The sequence below is a fragment of the Scomber scombrus genome, chromosome 8, assembly GCF_963691925.1.
Source record: "Scomber scombrus chromosome 8, fScoSco1.1, whole genome shotgun sequence".
NCBI classification, from domain to species: domain Eukaryota; kingdom Metazoa; phylum Chordata; class Actinopteri; order Scombriformes; family Scombridae; genus Scomber; species Scomber scombrus.
This window is the reverse complement of record NC_084977.1, coordinates 6,790,631-6,811,685: the sequence shown is the minus strand read 5'-3', so window position 1 is coordinate 6,811,685 and position 21,055 is coordinate 6,790,631. Positions and strand designations below refer to the sequence as shown.

The window sequence follows — 21,055 nt, the reverse complement described above, 5'->3', positions numbered from 1 at the left end:
GGTTTTTAATGTTAATCACCACTAAAATAAATTCCTCAAATCCACATAGTAAAACTTGGGGATTTGTAATGTCTCTAGTTCTTTGTAATGTGTTTAACATTTAACATTTATAGAGTGATACAGCCTCAATGTCTTTCCAGCTTAAGTGTAGCTTTTAAGAATATTTAAAACCGATAAATTGATGACCTTCTACTAGCAGCAGATCAGGTTTAAATCTTTGTATACAGTAGACATGAGAACTGTGAGACTTTTGTCAAATTCTCAGCAACTGTCAACAAATAAGATCCAGATCTTAGAAAATGTAATGCGTGCATGTTCGTTTGTTTGTGCATGTGTGTGTCTGTGTGCTCTCTATCAATTCACGTACAGTTCATCTGGACAGTTGATTGGCTGTGCTATTCTGTAGCCGTCCTTCAGGTAGGCAGACATCTCAAACGGGTCGATGTCGACGTACGGCGTCTGACCCAGAGTCATCAGTTCCCACAGCGTCACTCCGAAAGCCCACTGCGAAAACACACCGACACATGGTTACCACCCACGCCATCGATCAACATTTATATTTACAACACTTCCTGCGTATTCTCAACACGGGCAGTTGTTCTTGAACATTTTATCATCATTGGATAAAAAAAGCCTCTATTTCTATCCAGAGTCCGGAAGGCCGACGGTGCCCGCTCGCATTCACATACAAAATGTTCCACATGAACAATGTGAGGAAATAATGCTGAAGAATTTATACATAATATAAATCATTGCGGAGAGTTTTTTTGTTAAGAGGTTGAGAGTAAACAGTAGGGTGGCTGCTGTGTTTAGAGAAACTGTTGAGGGTTTGGGTTCGAGCTCTCGTGTCAGTCAGCTTCCGCCCTTAATGTGTTGTTGAGAGGACCGCGGAGGAGGAAACAAGGAAAAAGAAGCATTTCCCTATTCGTGTTAACAAGTGTAACTCTTGTTATTAACACATATTTAAGTTCACTCCCGAAAATGGAAGTGCTTCCAGAAGGTGCTGACCCTACACTTGTTTATAATGGAATTCAAGGAGTCACGCTAATTCTTATCTTAAGTATCTGGGCAGCGCTGGACTTACCTGACAGTGACTGATGCGCACAACATAAATGATACTTGGAAAGAGAGGACCTATCTTCCATTGTATTATGTTAGTGTGTCATAACCTTTAATGGAGGACACAAGGCCTTTAAAAGGAAGTGAAGGGAGTGATTGAGGACAAAGGGCAGGATGATGATGGGAGGGTTTGAAGAGGAAAGACGTGTCATACGGTAATCCTCCTCCTTTCCCCGTAAGTGTGCACTGCCAAACATTCCCAGCAAGGCCTGAACTTGTCAATAGTAAGTTTCTCATTCTGTCCGGCCCGCTGTTCAATGTGCATAACCACTGCCATAAAGGTATAGAGTGTTTATGTGCGTAACGATGGCGTATGTGATGCTGCGGTGATGCTAAACAGCTCCAGGTTCTAATCTGGACTTCCCCTAAAAGCTTAGGTGGCTGTTAATGCCAGGTCTGTTAACTGTACGTGCAGAAGAGGAGGGTTGGGGGGGGGTTGCCATGAAGCGGTGTGATCATAAGAGGAATGCAGAGGGGCGGAGGCTTGTCTGGCTGGGGCACACTGCCTGTCTAGATTGGTGTCTCTTGAGGATCTGTTAAACTTCCCGACTGTCTCTGCTGCACCCGTTCGTACTATCCTGAGACAGGAAAGAGGGAAGAACCAGAGACACATGGCGCACCACGCTGCACCTCCCTTCCTTCTGACAACCTGACCAAGCGTCTAAGAATGGCTTCAACACAATTGGTGCCATTTCCTGTATCACCATTTACTGTATCATGGCTCCTGAAAGAATCTTTTTTAAATCTGTTAAAAACTCTTAAGGGACAGTCGAGGTTCACGTCAGGTTCATGACGAATACACTGTGTGGTTGCATGGGGGTGATAAAATATACTGTATATCGCTGAGTGCAGTACTTACCACATCGCTGGCACTAGAAAAGTCGTTGTTGAGCAAGCTTTCCAGAGCCATCCAGCGGACGGGCCGGTTCTCATTATCCCCCAGACAGTGGTAATCCATGGGAAACAGGTCTCGGGCAAGAGCGTTGTCTGTGATCTTTACCTGCATGTTGTCGTCAATGCTGTTGTGGGGGGGGGGGCAAGAGAGAAAATTCAGCCGGTTTATTTTTCTAATTAAATTCCATACCAAGTCACCTGAAAGTTAAAGGGGAGACATGAGGACAGATCTGTGCCGGGTCAGGGACACTTACACGCAGTTCCTGGCGGCGAGGTCTTTGTGTATGACCTCCCTGCGAGCCAGGTAGCTCATCCCGCATGCAATCTGGATAGCCATGTAGACCAAGTCTTGTTGAGAGATCGCCTGAAAGGAAATGAGGGGAAGAGAGAGGAAGACAATGAGACAGGAAAAAAAAAAAGAAAAAAGGGAGGAATGGGGAGAGGAGAGCTCAAATGATGATATTTTACCGTGCTCAAACTGCTGATGTGGGTCAAAAAAATGTTGACCAAATGTACTTTGGTCTTTAAATGAAAATCTTAGGATGATTATAATGTTGACAAGCTACATATTACATTGATATTGAGATCTAAGATAACATTATTATCAGTGTGGAGGAACACCTGAGGGAAAACTGTCTGTGTTACATGACTCAGAAAGTCTCTCAGAGGTTTGAGCCAGACTCTGACATTAAAGAAAGTTGTTTGTTTTGTGCTTGGAGCTACTGAAGGTTTTGGAGACAATGGTGAGCCAGCAGGTGTGCACCCCCTGACTGGTGCAGGGCTGAGGAAACAACTGACAGAGTAAGGCAGGTCTTTATGCTGTAATATATATAAACATCCTCTAAAGCTTGAAAGAAAACATGTGAAGAGAGCTCCTGAGGCAACGGTATCATATAATATATCCAATCGAATTCAGTCGGCTGCATCAGCTGCAGCACAGACAGAGCAGATATTTGTCTGTTTAATCTTATCTGACAGAGGACGGCTGTGCAATGCAACCTCAATTAATTAAAACCCACAACATGGCAAAAGCAAAGTCTTGGCAGCCACTGAACAGAGATAAGAGCATTCAAGGCAGCAACTGAAGTAAATGTGAGATGTGTGTGGCTGGTACGGACAGTCGAGCTCTCTGTATCCACCCTGCAGAGTAATTTCAGCTACAAGTGGAAACTGTGGAAAACATCAAACATGCCACTTTTCTTTTTTTCCTAATAGCAGTTACACTTTCAAAACCAGATGTTCACCTTTAGATGAATGGCACACTGTAGTGTTGTGCTCCTTTAGTGTTTTACAGAGAACTTTATCTCCGCCCATACTGATGCATTTCTGATTTATAGCCTGATGTTTATTGCAACAGCACACCTTAATGACTATGTCTTTGTCTCCTACCACCGCCAAAAGCACATAATGAGATTGCTGAGACCGAAAGGTGCTGCTGCGTTACCTGAAACTCTACAAAAGAGGGTTTTGATTAATGCAAATGGATGGCAAGCTTCATCTTGTGATTGCTGAGTGTTTGCTACATCAGTATGTTGGAGCTGATAGTCTGGTTGGATCTGCGCTGTGGCTTTTGCCAAGCACATTTAAGACTCCCTGAGGTTAGCATGTACAAAAGCCTGATTGTCTTTACATAGCGAATAAAAATCTCAGATTGCCCTGAGCACCGCCTTTATGACTGTATCAACAGTCCTTCTAATAACAGTGTAAACAGTAGTGGGGATTGAATTTGACTCTTCTTCCAATTTGGGGAATTTAGTTTAATAGTTTAATAGAAGTCTTAATGTACTGCCATGCAAGGCTTGAATTGAGGTATTTATCTTAATAGCTTAATAAGAGAGGTTTTTTGGTTGTTTTTTGTTTGAGCTGCGGTCTCACCTGTGGGTTGTTAGCTTCGGCTAGCTTGCACTGCCGCAGGAACAGCTTGAGGTTGCCCCAAGCCATGAAAGGCAACAGCACCATAGGCTTCTCTCCATCCTCTGTGCATACGTGACTGATAGGCAGCAAGTTTCTGAAAGAGGAGGGAGAGACTGAGTGAGGAACAGGAAGAGAAGTGTGTGAAATCGTCTATAATTTTGACATACATATGTGGGAGTTAAGCTCTGAGTTCATGGAATATGAAAGTGTGCAGCAAGGGTCATCTACAACATTGCTAAACTGTTGGAGAGGAAGTGTCCATCAATCTTATAGAAGGGATGACTACAAAGAGAAGAAAGAGGAAGGTGTGGGCTGATATGACGACAATTTTTTTCCACATAAAGAAAGTACAGTTACACTCCAAGAGTCTTGTTAATTTGAGGTCACAGTTCAAAAAACTAATGATAGTGTGAGTTTACATTGAGTGCATTTAGAGCACGACCCCACTATCAAAACTGACTTATGTGAAATAACATAAATGACTATTATATATAAAAGCCAAACGAGAGAATGAGTTAAAGTGTAAAGAGTGAGCGTTCCATTTATTTTTCTGTTTTCTTATTTCCATGCTTGATGTTACAGTATGAGCCATCCGTGTAAATCTGCGTTATTCTTTCGTCAGCTTTTTAAACCGAGCCATTTAAAGGTGCGACCACAGGAACTGCTCTGACGGAATACATGTTGGGTTAGGAGTAAACCAAACTTTTTCACTGCTACGCTATGATATGATGCAAAAGTGAAGCGTGACGCTGGAGAAACCGACACATGTCCATAACTGTGGTGCAGGTTGATTACTGTGGGTGTGTGACGGTGGCCTTGTGGTCTACGATGAACACAATGTTGGGTTTGTATGTGGTATTGTGCCATTTTTTTCTTTACACGGTTCAATTGTTGATGAATAAAAAGGCAAAATTACCCCACAGATGGGATTTTTGTGTGTGACTACTCACCTATGATGAAGCCCACGAAGCTTGCAACTTTCAGTCAGCATCATGGTCACCTGCACCTCAGACGCATGATCTGAAGAGTTGAATCAAAGACAGAATCTGATTAATAACTGAGTGATGTGGCAAAACGACACTGACCTCAACATCTCTGCCAAACCGTTGGTGTGTGCAGTAGCCCCTTATAAGTCAAAGATACAATTTATTTACTCTTTGACCCCGTGTAATGTTTGATTTTCATCTGTTTCCCTGCACCTCTGCCAAAAGTCATTTGTAGTGGGAAACTTCAGAGGAAAACAGACTTGAGCCAAGCTCACTGAGGCTCGCTTTTTAATCTGTGTATGCAGCTTTGCCATCGTCTAGTACTTATGGAAAGCGGTATTGTTCCCTTCCCAAAAGGCGCATGATGAGGAAGTTTAGAGTTTAACAAAGCCAAGACTGGCATGAGGACATTGTTCGCCAAGCGGTATCCACCACTCCCTGAGTAAACACGAGAGAATGGAGAGGTCAGAAGGCAACTGGCAGAGAAAGCTGACACATGCTGCTAACAAAGAACCTGACAGTCTCGCATAAATGACTCTTTTTACTGGCATGCAAACCTCGCAGCAGGATTAAGACTAATAATCTTATTGTCAAACTTGTGTGCTTGTTTACTGGACTGACACTGTGTAGGGCCATCTGCTGAAGTCATTAGAAAAGTTCTTCTTCTGATGGACAAAGTTGACAGGGTTCACCAACAGGACTCATTGTACACACACACACAAAAAAACAACCCGCATTGTCAAATGAACTGTGTGCCTCGTTTCAGTCTAATGACCTTTTATCATTCATATTACATCTTCCCAAGACAATATTTTGATTACTTTGCAGCTGTGCATTACAAGCAGGATGCGGTGCATACCTTTTACTGTCTTCACAAAGACCTGCTTTTCCTTACTGGGGTCCTTCTCGTCCAGCAGCACGCCATGAAAGATGCGACCAAATGTGCCTGTTTGAAGACACACACGCACACACACAGCTTTTTATTTGAGGAATAGGGAAGGAAAGGAGAGCCAGAGGCATTGCATTCAAAGATCAAAATGTCATGGCTGGTTGATCTGTGGACAGAGGTGGACAGCCTTCTGCTTAAATGTGCTTTGTCTCTTAATGGGATTACACAGTTTTGGCTGTTGTCTCGCTGACGTGAGCCAAAACAAGAGTGATTCACTGGAGCTCAGAAGACCTTTCATCACTTAGACCAATTCAGACATACGTACGAGGTGGAAAGGCCAAGTGAGCATGTTCATCATCTTCTTTGTCTAAACTGTCACTGCGTTGCTCCGGGACTTTACTGAGGTAAAATGGCATTTAAGAACATAAACCATCAACATAAACTCAGAAAGAACTCTGCGCCCCAAGGCCAGCTAGGCCTTGTGTTTCAACAGGAGAGGAGATGAAGCATAACAACAGGGTTAGTGTTTAACTGTCTCCCTCCCGCGCTTACCTGTCTGGACCTGCTCGCTCCCGAGAACAGAACCCCACTACCTCAGAGTTCAACATTCTCTCAGAATTGGCCTCGTGTGTCTTGTATTTGATATTTCTTGGCTGTTATCTCTCATGTTTTTAATATTTATGTTGCATTTTGTTGTCATTTTTATGTTGGATCTGATATATGTGGATAATTGATTGCACTGGCGTCAACCAAGTCAAGTCATATTGACATGACTGAATGAAAGCTGCTTGCAAGTATGTTGACTTACAGCTGGTTGTGTGGAGCAATCTCATTATACTGATATTGTACTTTGAGCTTTAAAGCTAAAGTGCATTAACTAGTATCAACATTTACATCATCAACTCAAACCAGACCTTCACACTCATGATGATGACTAACAAATATAACAAGAAATGCATAACACCCATGAACAAAAAGCAGTGAAAATGCTCAGCAGCTTTGGCAAAGGTCAAGTGACATGAAGGACATTAAAAACTGTCCATTTAAAGACAGATTTGACACATTCATGGCATAGTTACAAACATTAACAAACAGCAAGATAAATAATCGTAATGATAAATGATTTACATAGAAGCTATGCAGAGGTTTGATCTGGCATTGAGATACATTTGTTACACATCCTAACCATGAAAAATGTGAGAACATGGCCAAATTAAAGTTGGGTTTTAGAAAACAAATACTGGATTGGGTGAACAGCTCTTTAAAAGAAGTTAAAATAAATATGTGAGATAAACATTTGTCAACTACCTGACAGCAATGACCACAGAAGGTGTGGATGGTTTATGGTTTAAGTGGCATTTAAAAAAAAAAAACACCACCACCCAGAGTTTTCTCCTCCATTGTGCTGTATTCAGTCATTACATAATTCACACAGCTACACTAAACCCCAGTGTGGGCAAATCTCCAGACAGTGAAGTACAGTCTTGTTCAGTACCATCTATCCATGATGTTGCTGACTCTTCTTCAGAGTTGGCCAGCATCTAAAGTGAGAAAGACTGACAGAGCTAAACTGATGTCCAAATAGCTGTGTTCATCTTTGAAACAAAGCCAAAGAAAAGCTTTAGAAACTTTGATGTCTAAGGTTTGCTGCCAACGGATGATATAAGTAAACCTTCACTATTTTCGGATCATGGCAAGTTTTGATTGGCACGGATATGATGAGGCATGCTATGACTTTGTGATGAAAAATGAGACAGTGAGCTATGGACATGAATGCTGCTCTTTTCCTGTAGACACACAATATATCAGGATTATGGTAGTGTGTATAAGTAAATTTTTGTTTTGCACAAGTGTTGAAATAAGTGCAGCAAAGTGACAAATCCCTATACAAGATCATCACACTATGACAAGAAATAATATTTTAAAATAATATAAAAAAGGTTCATTCATAGAAACATACAACTGATTAATTAAATACATATTTCAGTAAATGCACTGCAGTTTGGCATGTTTATTTCAACATTACAGTACTATACTTCAGCTTTGTGTACTGTCTGGCTTGTGTGTAGTGTTTGCCATATCAGACTCAAGAACGTGCTATGTTATGTTTAGCAACCTCTGAATTTTCCTTGCATCGGTTTCCAAATCTGTAATATAAAAGATTGCCACAGCTCACAAGTGCTAACAGCTATAGCAGTAAAATTAATTAAGAAGGTTCTTCAACAATCATTGTTCATCATGGCATGAACCTTTGTCCTAAGGTGATTCTATTATCTTCTAAAACTGACAGTGGATGTATTGTCTTACTCGTTCCACACCCAGGAATTCTGACAATGTCAGAAACGACTGTTACTGAGTTTTAAACACGCACCTTTGTTTTATGTGACCATTATCACTTAGTGTGTATTTCTATATACCTCCTCTTCCAGCAGCAGGCTTTCGTCCATACTTTTGGATTTAATTTTATTTCTATTTCAAGCAGTTTCCTTTAACTTCATCTACTTCAGCTACTTATTTATCAATATGCTATCAGAGACATTGAAGCATTTACACAAAGAAAATTAACTTTTGTTAATCATCTAAATGTTTAAAGTATGTGTAAAGGAAAGTAAGATGTTTCTTTTAAAAACATTATTCATATTAGAAAATAATTGCTGAAAACATGAAAATACTGAGAACCATGTAGTACTAAACTGTGGAGTTAGAGTGTTAAACTGTTTTCACCATTTTTGTGTTCAGAATGTTTTGGAATTCTAGTGCAAGAGGTGGAGTGGCAACAAATAGATATAGTTAGGCTGGCCTCTACGCACAGAACCGGCTCTGCAACCAAACTCCTGGAGAGGGGCTGGAACCTTTCTTCTTTTCCGGGTGTTGGGATATTCACAATCCTCTCAATTTGAGGATCTCCTAAATCCGACCAACATGCCCTCTATGGGGGAGGAACAATTGGATGACTATGGGGAAACCACACCCATATCCCGGGCAGAGGTCTCTGAGGTAGTCAAAACGTCCCTCAGTGGCAAGGCGCTGGGTGTGGAAGAGATTCGCCCTGAGATGCTAAAGGTTCTAAACATTGTTGGGCTGTCGTGGCTGGCACGCCTCTTCAATGTCACATGGAGGTCCGGGACAGTTCTGTTGAACTGGCAAATCAGGAGGGTGGCTCCCATTTTCAAAAAAGGGGACCAGAGGGTGTGCTCCAACTATCAAGGGATAACATTACTAAGCTTCCCGGGAAAAGCTTATGCCAGGGTGCTGGAAAGGAAGCTTCAGCCCACTGTCTAACCTTGGATTCAGGAGGAACAATGTGGATTCCGTCCTGGCCGTGGAACAGTGGACCAGCTCTTCACACTTGCAGGGATACCTGAGGGGTCATGGGGTTTGCACGTCCAGTCTACATGTGCTTTGTGAACTTGGGGAAGGCTTACAACCATGTCCCTCAGGGCACCTTGTTGGTGGTGCTGCAGGAGTAAGGGATACTGGCGCCATTGCTGTGAGTCATTCGGTCTTCATACAACTGCCATGAGAGCTGTGTTCGTATTCTTGGCAGTATGTCAGACTCGTTCTCAGTGGGTGCGGGGCTCCGCGGGGTAATCCTTTGTCACCTAGACAGAATCTCAAGGTGCAGCCAGGGGGAGGAGAGTGTCCAGTATCGGGACCTCAGGATTGCTTCTCTGCTTTATGCAGATGATGTGGTTTTGTTGGCTTCACCTTGGCTCACCTCCAAAAGGTTCAAGTATCTTGGGATCTTATTCACGAGTAAAGGTGAGATAGAACATGAGATTGACAGGCAGATCAGCGCCACATTAGCAATAATGTTGGATAATGGAATTATTTTAAAGAATGAACAAAATCTGCAATCCCCAGTAGCCTACTAGTTGAGATGCATGCCGCATTAAGTCTGTGGTTCGATTTCGGTGTGGACCTTTGTTGGATGTCCTTCGCTATCTCTTCCCTCTTCTGTTTCCTATCTACACTGTCACTCTGCAATAAAGGTTTAAAACTCCTAAAACATATATATTTGTAGTAAAAATTAACAAACCTATCAATGGCACAGACTTACTTTGATTGATCTATGTGGTTTGTAGTCGTGTTCTGTTGTAAATTAACACTTGAGTGTCACATAAAGGTTGACAACTGATGACCTTGTCACACTGTCAGGAAGCCTTCGCCTCTCTGTCCATGAATAACATTTGTTCAGAATAAGACAAATAGATATGAGTGTTTACATATAAATTAATATTCTTGGCACTTTCTCATCATCTTTTAATAAGTATGCAAGGTAATTCTGAAATCATTGTCACTCTGTTTTGGTATTGGTGATGTGTTTTATTGCTCTGTTCTATTTGTATTTTTGGGCATCTCCTTTTATTTTACATTATTTATAGTATATGATCTTTGGGCCATTCTTAAGGGTAATTTTCATATCCTTGATAAATTCAGGCCCTGATCACCCAAAGATTTATTTTAATACTAGGTATACATGGTGCAAAAGATACTAGGTAACCCAGATTATGAAGTCTGTGTAGGTTAATACTGTCCCCCAATCCAGCAATCAGCCATCAAAACCGCATCTCTCATACACCAAAAGACTCCAGAGCAAAGCAAGGGGAAGAAATGTTAACCACACTCTATGACACAATCTTTGCTCAGCACTTCTTTGAGGCCAAATTCTTAGCATTTGTGTTCCACTTTTTAGTGAAATTCTTCACATAATATTCACATAACATAACTTCTGAAGAAAAATAACATAGACTGGGATGTCATGTTATACTGTAGGTCATGGTTGGACGAAAACAAGTACCTTCATGCAAGACATCTCGCAATGTGACCCTCTCCCTCGAAATGGCAATGTCTTTCACTTTGGCTTTTGCCTCCATTAGTGTAACACTCCTCAGGTCATTCTTCTCAATGCGGAGAGATGGGTAGCCTGTGAGGGGAGAAAATTACATACTTACATTAAAAGGCACATATTAACCAAATGTAAACAAAACACTTTCAAACTGACTGACAGGTCTTTTCACAACAACCTTGACAACAACCTGGGGAACTTCTGCTTTACATCAGATTTGACCGAGCCTCATGTCTTTCTGACAGAGGTTTCTTCTAAAAACCAGGGTTTGAATTCAAAGAACTGAAGCAATTACAAGAAAAATAGTCAGCTGGACACGTACGGTACCTACACATGTTGCATCAAAGCTCATGCGAAGTCCTGTATTACAGTACCTCCATTACATAACCTCTCAATATACACACAGTCAATAGCTGTTGGGTTACTGAGATAGGAGCCTGGATACAAACATGCACACAGATGAACAAACAATGTAAACATGACCTCTTTATATCAACACATTCAATGTGTACACAACATGTCAGTGATGAGAGATAACACATTTTTAACTCCTGTGTCTGCGGATCACTGCTAGTGAAGAGAACTCCATCAGGCTGAACTGTGAGAAGTTGCTTAGATGAAATGAATAAAGAAAGGTTAAACTCACAATAAGACAACCTCCAGATAAATTTAGAGGCCATGACTGAAGGATAAAGCCATGTTGTTTATGTGAGTTGTGAGATTTGAAATGTAGGAATGTCAAATCTCAATATTGAGCTTTAATGTTAAAATGATACAACAAAAAAGAAGAACAAATGGTGTACACATGATCTAAATCTCTGCTGTAGCATGTGTAGCTGTAGGCTGTATAATAAGGCATACTACTGCAAAGGCCAATGCTGCCCTCAAGGGGTCAAACTAAGAGCACAGTTTACTGTCAATACTGAGTAATAAAAAGTACAGCAAGTAAAAAACAAAGATACAGCAGTCAATAATAATATAACAATGAAAAACACTACAAACAAGGTAATGACACGGGCCACTGTACAAAGAATAATGATAATGGAGAATACAAATTTCTATTGTGCCTTTTTATACTACAGCACTGCTCTGTTACAGTTTGTTTAAGCAAAAACACAGGAAAGTTCTACACCTTGCTAAATGGTCCAAACAATAATTAGTGGTGTTTTCAAATATAGCAACTGTGTAGTTATAGTATTGTGTTTTTGTAGTTTTGTACATAAGACATCAAAATATATGTTAAGTTGGACTTCGCCCACTCTAAACACTCAAAACCTGCTTATAGTTAGTATATAGCATGGTTTTGGGACACAGCTTGGGTCTGCTTAAATGAATACCTGGGGTAGATTTGAAGATGATTTTGAATGAATTCCTAAAGGTCTGAGTAACCACAGCTAAACCTGATTGAGCACACAGAAGTGGTTGCTGTTGGGTCGATTCAAGAGTATTATATGAATTTAATAATCAATTCTCAGAGCCCACTTGTTTTGTCCGACCAGCAGTGTAAACCCAGAGATAATCAAAAAATGATATAAACTAGAAAGACACAGCAAATCCTCACAGTTTGGAAGGTAGAACCAGATAATGAGTCCATTAATTGATATTTTCTGTTGATCAACTATTGTTTCAGCACTTGATGATTGCACAGATTTGTGAATTTTCTTTTAATTCCAAATGTCTAAAAACCTATATGTGTAAGTTACATTAACACACAACACAAAGTTGACAAAGGTGACAGAGAAGGTTAGTATATAAAGCAGGTGAGATGCGTGAGCCAGGATTGTTTAGGATCAAACCAGTTACCACGAGGAAGAGAAACCTTCAAATGATTTAATGCCTATGAGGAGGTACTTTTTACTTTTTCTACTCACACTGCACAAACTAGGAGATGAGGGTACAGACATGCAAACATATACAGTGTTTATCTAAGCAGTGTAAAGTCCAGAGAAAAAAACTGCAAACAAAACATAGTTTAAGGGTTACAGTTCATTATTACGGTGCACATGAGGATAACAGTGTTTAAGAGTCCTTAATTCGTCTCTCACTGGAACTTACTTTTGGTTTCATGAGGGGGAGCACCAGCATTTTGGAAGGAGGAGGCAGCAAGCTGGAGTATGGGTGCAGAACCAGGGTGATTGTCTGATGACAGGAGGAGAGGGGGGGAGGGAGTGGAGGGAGGGAGGAAGGGTGGGAGAGAATCAGAAAGTATTGATTTAATGGATAGATCACTCAAATTACAACATGACCTGAATGAATGAATGGATGTCTTCTCTAGTTGTCTTTTTTTTTTTTTCTTCTCTTTTCTTCAAAAAACATCCATCAAACCAGGCATGCTTGCAAGTTGGGTAAACCTGCCCATCAAGAGTTGGGTAAAAATGGGTGGATGGTGGAGCAAATAATCACAATCAGCAAAGCATAAGACATAAGGAAAAAAAGCAGGAGGGTCAAACACAATGCACAGGAAGTGAGATGTGTCCACAAGAGGGTGATGATGGATCATACAATAAGGCACACAAACAGCTGTGTGCTTTTCAATGGGTTACCAAACTGAACCAGAGGTCCCCCACCAAAGTGACAGTTGTTAATATCATAATTATTTAATGAGGTGTTAATTATTCCAGCCATTCCTGCCACAAATACCTCCCTGTATGAGTTGTCTTTAGACCAAACTATATATTCAGCAAAACCTCACTGAGGTGTCTAATTAGGGCCTGTGACTAACTATGCATGGGACTGCATGTTATGAAAAATGACAAAAAACATGGTGTGTTTAATTTCAAAAGGTCAGTCATGTCATTATGTAGTTAGAACACTTTGAAAAGGCTGGGGCAAAATCTTGTGACACTACAAGGAAGATGGATTTCTCTAGAAAATTCAGGCAACATTTTACAGACTGGAAAGACCTTCCTTTTCTTTTATTTAGATAGGTATTTACCTTTTCTTTCTCCTTATAAATTCCTTTTGATGGCGTGTGAGAACGGCTCATGAAATGTAAAAATATTTTCTTCAGTTCAAGAGCAGCAGGACTCCAAGTAGTTACTGCTCCCAGCCAGGAAATAGTCCAGTACATAACTCCCCCGTAAAACAGTGAATTGTCATTTTAAGACTCTGGTTTATGTACAGATTCAACAAATTAAATATAATGTTATTAATTCAATTCATGACAGTAGCTAAAAAAGAAACACAATCAACAAACACAAGCAGCACACACACTGCACCAGACAACATACAACACATGAATAATCATTTATAAAGTGCATTAAGTGACCTTTAAAAAGGTGCTCGTCCATTTAAAAATGGAACTAACTATTAAAATCTGTTTACTGACATGAAACACAACTGATGTGAATAGACAACAAATGTAGTGTGTAACTGGTTTATAGTGCAGGAGAGCAGGAGGATGCCCTCTTCTTATTTTGTCCAAAAGTAAGGCATTTTATGAAATCTGGGGCTGCCATGGTAACCATAATGATGCTTCTACCATAGTGGCCTGGATCCCATTTCAAGCCTTATTACTTACACTGTAATTATAAGTCTGTGTTTTCACTGCAACACATGCCAGATTATTTCCACTTTCCACTAATACAGTGAAGACTCACTAATTACAGCGGGTGCCAGCCAAGAAAACAACGGCGGGGTGAGTAATCACACTGACACCTAACACCAACAACAGAGAGACCTCTACTGGAGACTTCAGTGGTACTACACCATGTTCTATATTTATATCAATTTAGAGTAGGTCTGTGTCTGCCAGCTTCAATATAAAAGATCACTCGTGATTCTTCAACTGACTGACACAAAGCACACAGTGAGTAGCTTTACACATTGCTCCACATTGACAGTAATGGGTCACAAGGCGAGGAGCAAGGGGGACAAAAAGTAAGTAAGATAACATCACTGCAGCGACTGTGCTGTTTATTACAAACTTATGATACCAATTTAGATAATTTGGTCATTCACAGTCAATTATCACATTTGGAGAAGCATGCACATTCTAGGATGCCAGTGAGAGAGGAGGGAATAAATAAAACTATGGCCGACTAAATCATACTCCTGAACATGGGCCCTTTTAAGTTTATTCTTCTAAATGAAAATGTCTCCACAAGATTTTTAAAAATTAAACAAACCAATGTTGCATCTTGTTTCCGATTTCCTTAAAATAAGCTTTGGTAAATGTTACAGTGGTGAGAAGAAGTAAACTTTCTTACTGGTGACAGGAGCTGCGTTGTTTGGAGTGTCAGCCCTCAGGTACTGTGTGGTCTGGGTGGACGGCTGAGACAGACCCTGTGAGCTTCCACTGTCACTCACACTGAAATACACAGAGAGGAAGAGCACAGAGTAGTTATTCAGAGGCACTGGCTGTTCAGAGCTCCATTACTGAGGTTTTTGTTTAGTTTTTTATAAAGTTGTTCCTAACTTCTTAAAAATAACAGGTTCACAATTTTTTTTAGTGTGTCTTAAATCAAGTCAGGTGCCCAGATGAACACTGAAATAGGTTTTTCTTGCTGTAATCATTCTTCCTGTTCATAGTGACCATAAGAAGACCTCCTCCAAATGCAGTTACAATGTCAGTGATGAGGAATAAAATCCACAGTCCTCCTCCCGCGCAAAAATGTATTTAATAGTTTATCTGAAGCTACTATGTAGCTTCAAATAACCTGATTAGTAAAATAAATTCCTTCTGTGTCTCGATGGATATCTTGTTCAGCTGCAGTGGAAGGATTGTAACAAAAAGAGGAAACTTGGCACTAAGTGAAACACATTGACTAAATTTGACTAACTGAGTCAGCTGAAGCCTCAAATTTGCTTCAATTAAACTTTTAACTTCATTTTTGCAGGAAGTGAGGACTGTGGATTTTGTCCTGCATCACTTACATTACACATGAGTGCATTATGAAGAGGCCAGTATGAACAGGAGGAATGATTACAACAAGAAAAAAGTGTTGATGTTCATTTTGGAACCTCAATGTTGCTTTAGGACACACTGTGTAAAAACTGTGAGCCTATTCTTTAATTAAAAACTAGGGATTCACTAAATCCTGTTGTACCATTACCACTTAATGTCTTGGCTAGTGGAGACCCCTGTAATGTGTACATCTGTTGCTAGGGAACATCTGGAGAGCTGTCCAATAAAAAGCAATCAACTATGTTAACAGTTAACTCTGTAGCATCATGAGCTGCAACATAAAATCTGTATAAGTGTTTAAGAACTAAAGGTATCTAAGAAATATCCCACCTAACTCTTGGCCAGGTCAGATAAGATGACCATATACCATTTAACCTCTTCCAATCTTCCTTCACAACATGTCAGTTACACCCAGTGTTTAGTAAGTTTAAGATACTTTATGTATGAACTAGTTTGTGTAGTGCGGCAAAAAAAAGAAGCAAACCTGTCCTCCATCTCCACTCTCTTCATGCTGTGCAGGTGCAGGATGGCCAGGATAATGGCCACGAGGAAGATGATAATGCAGCAGACGCTCACGCTTATGTAAAACACCTGAGTGGAGGTGGTGGGGGTTGGCACACCAATTACTGAAGAAAACAAAACACATATTAACAATCCGACGCAGCGGAGGAGCCACTTGGGTGGGGGGAAACATTTGGTAACCATAGCGTCAACGCACACAAAACACTGTTATTACAGAAAGCTTCAACTGTGTTTGCTATTATGAAGGAAACAGAGCAAAAAATATGAGGTAATGTGATGGGATAAAGACATGAGGGACAGAGAGATTCTGTAAGTGCACCGAGGGCTCTACTTAGTTTTAATGGAGATCTGGAACAGGCAGGGGCTGTGCCTGGGATCCAGCGTCTGAGAGCTTTTCTCATCACCTCTCTAAAAGCCTCAGAGGGCCCCAGGTTCCTCGGGCCTACCCAAGCAGAAGAGAGACAACCCACTAATGGTACTTTGTTACTGGGGCCACAGGCTCACAAAGAGTCTGAATAAATCCCAGTGGAAGAGGACAACCACTCCATAGGGTGGGGGGGGGAGCAGGGGGGCTGGTGGAGTGCACTTCAATAGGAATGAATCCTTCTCTTTGGAAATCATATGCCTTGTTACGGCAAGTTCAGTCAATGTGCACTGCTATGTAGATAGACTTCTCGGTTCTTATCAGGCTGATGCCATCTGTGATAGACAACACATGGCGCTGGTAAAGAGGGGTAAGTGGAATAGGGTTTGGAGGTAACAATACTTACAGTCAGGCTGTTGATGAGTTTGATTGTCGAGGGGAATGGAAATCTTTTGGTCAGAATCTATGTTAGAAGACAGTAGAACAGATAAATAATCATTTAACTGTGATAACATTAAGCAAAAACTCCACTCATTGTCCTCATAGTCCTTAGTCCTACTATTGATAAACAAATGTGAGAAAGATAAAAAAGAAGTAGCAAGGTTTGTGTTTAATCAACAACATCCAGTACTCTCCACTCTAGTACTACTCCAGTCCTACCTTTCCAAGCAAGAGGGGAAAAACCTCAAAACAGATTTAATATTGAGCTTAAAAGCTTCAAAAAAGGATTGTGAGCTCTGTGAAAAGTTTCAGTAGTTGACTATAATAAATCAGTAGACTCATTGTTTGCCTCCTGTTACGACACTATAGGCTGAGTGGTGCTCAAAAACGTACGTGGCTCGGCGTACGCTTTGAGCACCACTCAGGCATACAAGAATCTGTTGTGGCTCCTAATTTGGCTAAAATGAGAAGGGAATAAGTTTGGGCAAAATGTTATCTTCAGGCAGTCTGAAAATAACACAGAGCTGACACTGTAACTTTTAAAAGTATGTGATAAACAGTGCTGCTGAGAGTTCACAAACTATCCACAGTCTCTGTAGAACATATTTTAGAGGATGTATCTCGGTATTTTACATTAACAGTTATGTGCTGGACACTTTCTAATGGCTGAACCCAACATGCATTTTAACTTCTCATAGCAGGAAAAGCACAGGTCAAACTAATTAACACTATCAACGCTAATGATGTCCTGGCCAGGCAGCGTGCACAGCCATCATTAACATTATTAACTGCACCTGTGCTTTTCGTACTATGACATGTAAAGACATCTGCTATCAATAAACTCTATAAATGCTTAAATAATATCTACTGAAAAAGAAAAAAAACATCCTGTAAGGCAGCTCAAAATTATTATTTAAAATGATTTACTTTTATAACACATTTTCCTCCTCTTGAAGTTGAGCACTGTGTAGTTGTTGGCATGGATGGTCAGATTGAGCTGCACCGTCACAACAGCCTCTCCATCTATCTTGCCCGAACAGAAGAGGTCCACTCTAAAAACTGTAAAGACATAAACCAACATTTATAGATATGTTTGACCTTCTGCAATATATATTATCTGGCTAGAATCGGTGCTCAGAACATATCAGAAATGCTGTAAATTTGTATGCAACTAGACCACTACTATCTAGGTGTTTCTCACTACTTCTTATCATGAAATCTTCACTTGCATAATGTCAAAAGTTACAGTTAGGCTAGAGAATAGTCAGAAATGAGGATAACATCTCAGCATTTGTTCCTTGAGAAAAGCAGCAACTTCCAAGTTCTCAGAAGTGCGGATTTACTGACACAAATCTACAAAACGAGAAGCATATTTGAGTGTATGACACATCAAGAAGGCGGATATTAGACCAACCCGAGGGAACATGGGGCACCTCCCCCTGAAAGGAGATGTTGCTCCGTGGTTGGTTCATGGCCAAAGGGTTCTCCACGAGGAAGCCGAGCCGGTAATCCACCTATGAACCGAGAATGATGAAAAACAAGTTACAGACGAGCTAATGGGCAGTAAACTGATGGATGTGAAGTTGCTGAGGTGACTGGTCGATAATTCCAGATGTTGAGACTTACCTTGGTCTTTGAATGCCACGTGAAGTGAAGGCTGTTGGTCTCGCTGGGCACAGGCAGAGTGAAGGTGAGCGCGTAATGATTCACCACGTCGTCTCGCACGTAGTAGAGCTCTGCATCCAGGCCTGTGTGAGGACAGAAGACAAAAATGTGCCTTTAACTGAATATTTTAGAAATTAAAAAAAGCAGAAGAAAAAGCCATTAGACTGGATATAAAACAAATATTCTAATCTACATGCAGATTTAGACACACATACACACACACACACAGAAAGCCTGAGGAAAATGGTAAAACATCCACTTAAATTGCCAGCTTGGATCAGGGGGCGGGGGGTTCCCCCTCAATAAGAGAGATGGACTAAACACATCTGTTAGTACTTGAGAACTCCGAGTGCCCAAGTGAAAAACTTCAAAACGTTCAAGTGAGACAACATCCAAAAAATATGACCGCAATTTTGTGGCCAGGAAAGAAAATTTGGGCAAGGGAAGGGTTAAGGAGGATGGGAGTGGAATGCCTTAAGATTAAAAAATACGTGAAAGTTGCAACATCCACAATCTGTACAAGCGTTCAGTTTTTAATGAACACATAGCTTATAAAGACCCTGGTCCTGCATGTCATGTTTCTTTATAATTCACTGTAACAAAGTGCTGCATTAGAAAGTCATACAAGTCAAATGTGTAGCTGGTGAAAATCCCCCGACCCCTGCCTGGGGGCAGTGCTATCGGTCCTTGAAAGTCTGTCTGGCAGAGTGGGGTCTGTCTATCAAGTATCTAGTTTAAAGAGAAGGGGCGAAGAATGTGCCCAGGCTCCCCCAAATACCCTCGGGCTGTCGCAGAGCTCCGGCTCAGAGACCTTTCTCACATTGGCTCAATTAAAAACATTCTCAGGCATTTGGCAGCTCGCGGGGAGGGGAGGTGGGTGGGTGTTACATAAACTAGTATCAAAGGATAAGATTGGTGGCTTTTCATTAGTGATGAATTATGCCCCTTGAACAATTCACAAACATGCTAGATGAAAATTGAGGTCTATAAATTGAATGTATGATTAATAAGCAATTATGTACAAAGATGTGACGCATTTAACTAATTAGAAGGTGGAAAATTTTTCTTCACTGAAATGAGGATAAAGTCATTGTTTTTGGGGCCAATGAAGAAAGACTTGTAGTCTGTGCTCACCTTAACAGTCTCTCCCTGAAGAGTAAAAATCTAGCTATAAACTTCAGAGTTATTCTGAATTGAGGCCTAAATCTCAGTAGTCATAAATTAATAAGAAAATCAAAATCACTTGATGTCACAGCAGGATCTTGAGAAACTCGTACATGCTTTTATCTCCAGTGGGCCGCACTGCTTCAATGGACTGTTCACAGGTCTGTCTAAGACCGCAATCAGACAGATTCCGCTGATCCAGAACGCTGCCGCCAAAGCTCAGCGTGTAAAACTCTGTAAAAGTTCTCAGATCTCCACATTGGCTACCGGTTTCTCAAGAGAATCGACATCAAAATAAAACTGCGTGTCCATAAATCACTTAACGGTTTAGGTCCAAGATACACATCAGATCTCCTGACCCGGTTTGAACCCGGCAGAGCTCTCAGGTCTGATGGTTCTGGATTGCCGGTTGTTCCCAGAGTCGAAGCTAAACTTGGAGGAGCGGCCTTTAAAGGCTTCTGTGCTGCTCAGATGTGGAACCAAACGCCAGAAAAACAAAGACTTGAGACAATGCTGAATACTTTCACTTCCAAACTAAAGACCGACCTGTTGACCTTTGCTTTGAACCCTCCTGTTGTCCTTAGGTCAAAATTGACCATATATCAGTCTGTGATAATCCAGCAACATATTTTCCTCTGATCTTAGATTTAGATTTACTTTTTATTTTTTAACTCAAAAATGAGGTATAATTTCATTTAAATGAGGCCTGTTGAACATAATTTCCAAACATAAGTGTAAAATCTGTGGTAGTAAGTTGGAATGAAGTGTCTCACACAGAATTGGCAGGTAATTAATACCTTATGCTTCATAAACAGTTGCTTGGTCAATGGGAAGACAACAGAAAAGTTAATTACATTTTGTAATGCTTTGTATTTTATGTGGTCTGACCTAGAATTTTATATTTGTGAAAATGATTACAAACCAGCTTGCACTTTATTACTGTTCTTATGATTCAGCCTGCTTTAATCACACTTATTTAGTTTCTATTGTTTTTCTTGTTTGTTTTTCTTGCTGTACTGTGTAAAGCTTATTTAAGCTACTTTGCTAACAGCACTTCTACTTGTCATTTGACATAGTACAACTGCTTACTTGTGGCATAGCTGGAAAATAGAGTGTTGCATGCATACAAATGTGATAAAATCTATAAGTGCAATATCTTGTGTAGGTGCAGGCCCCCTTGTGCAGATACGCAGGCACTTAACAGACGCCTTAACAGATGCCGACACGGCCACACAGCTAAGTCCTGTAATAATTGCCTTTCTCGTGCTGCACTCTGTGTGCCTCCCTTGTCTCAACATGTGGCCGTGCTGCTTTGATACCAATTAAACTACGCAACCAGGCA

At 40.7% G+C, this 21,055-nt stretch overlaps 1 protein-coding gene across 1 annotated transcript in view; it reads right to left on the bottom strand.

Moving 5' to 3' along the window:
- The window catches only part of ryk (receptor like tyrosine kinase), a 35,045-nt gene that overhangs the window by 2,853 nt on the left and 11,137 nt on the right, over positions 1-21,055 (bottom strand). Inside the window, exons 2-15 of the mRNA XM_062424662.1 lie at positions 18,511-18,632; positions 18,299-18,398; positions 17,812-17,943; positions 16,850-16,906; positions 16,042-16,183; positions 14,860-14,960; positions 12,707-12,790; positions 10,604-10,729; positions 5,773-5,859; positions 4,878-4,947; positions 3,889-4,021; positions 2,268-2,377; positions 1,979-2,138; positions 368-504 (exon numbers count right to left, since the gene is read on the bottom strand). Of these exons, the coding sequence (XP_062280646.1) occupies positions 368-504; positions 1,979-2,138; positions 2,268-2,377; positions 3,889-4,021; positions 4,878-4,947; positions 5,773-5,859; positions 10,604-10,729; positions 12,707-12,790; positions 14,860-14,960; positions 16,042-16,183; positions 16,850-16,906; positions 17,812-17,943; positions 18,299-18,398; positions 18,511-18,632 (1,561 nt within the window). The remainder of the gene's footprint in view (positions 1-367; positions 505-1,978; positions 2,139-2,267; positions 2,378-3,888; positions 4,022-4,877; positions 4,948-5,772; positions 5,860-10,603; positions 10,730-12,706; positions 12,791-14,859; positions 14,961-16,041; positions 16,184-16,849; positions 16,907-17,811; positions 17,944-18,298; positions 18,399-18,510; positions 18,633-21,055) is intronic.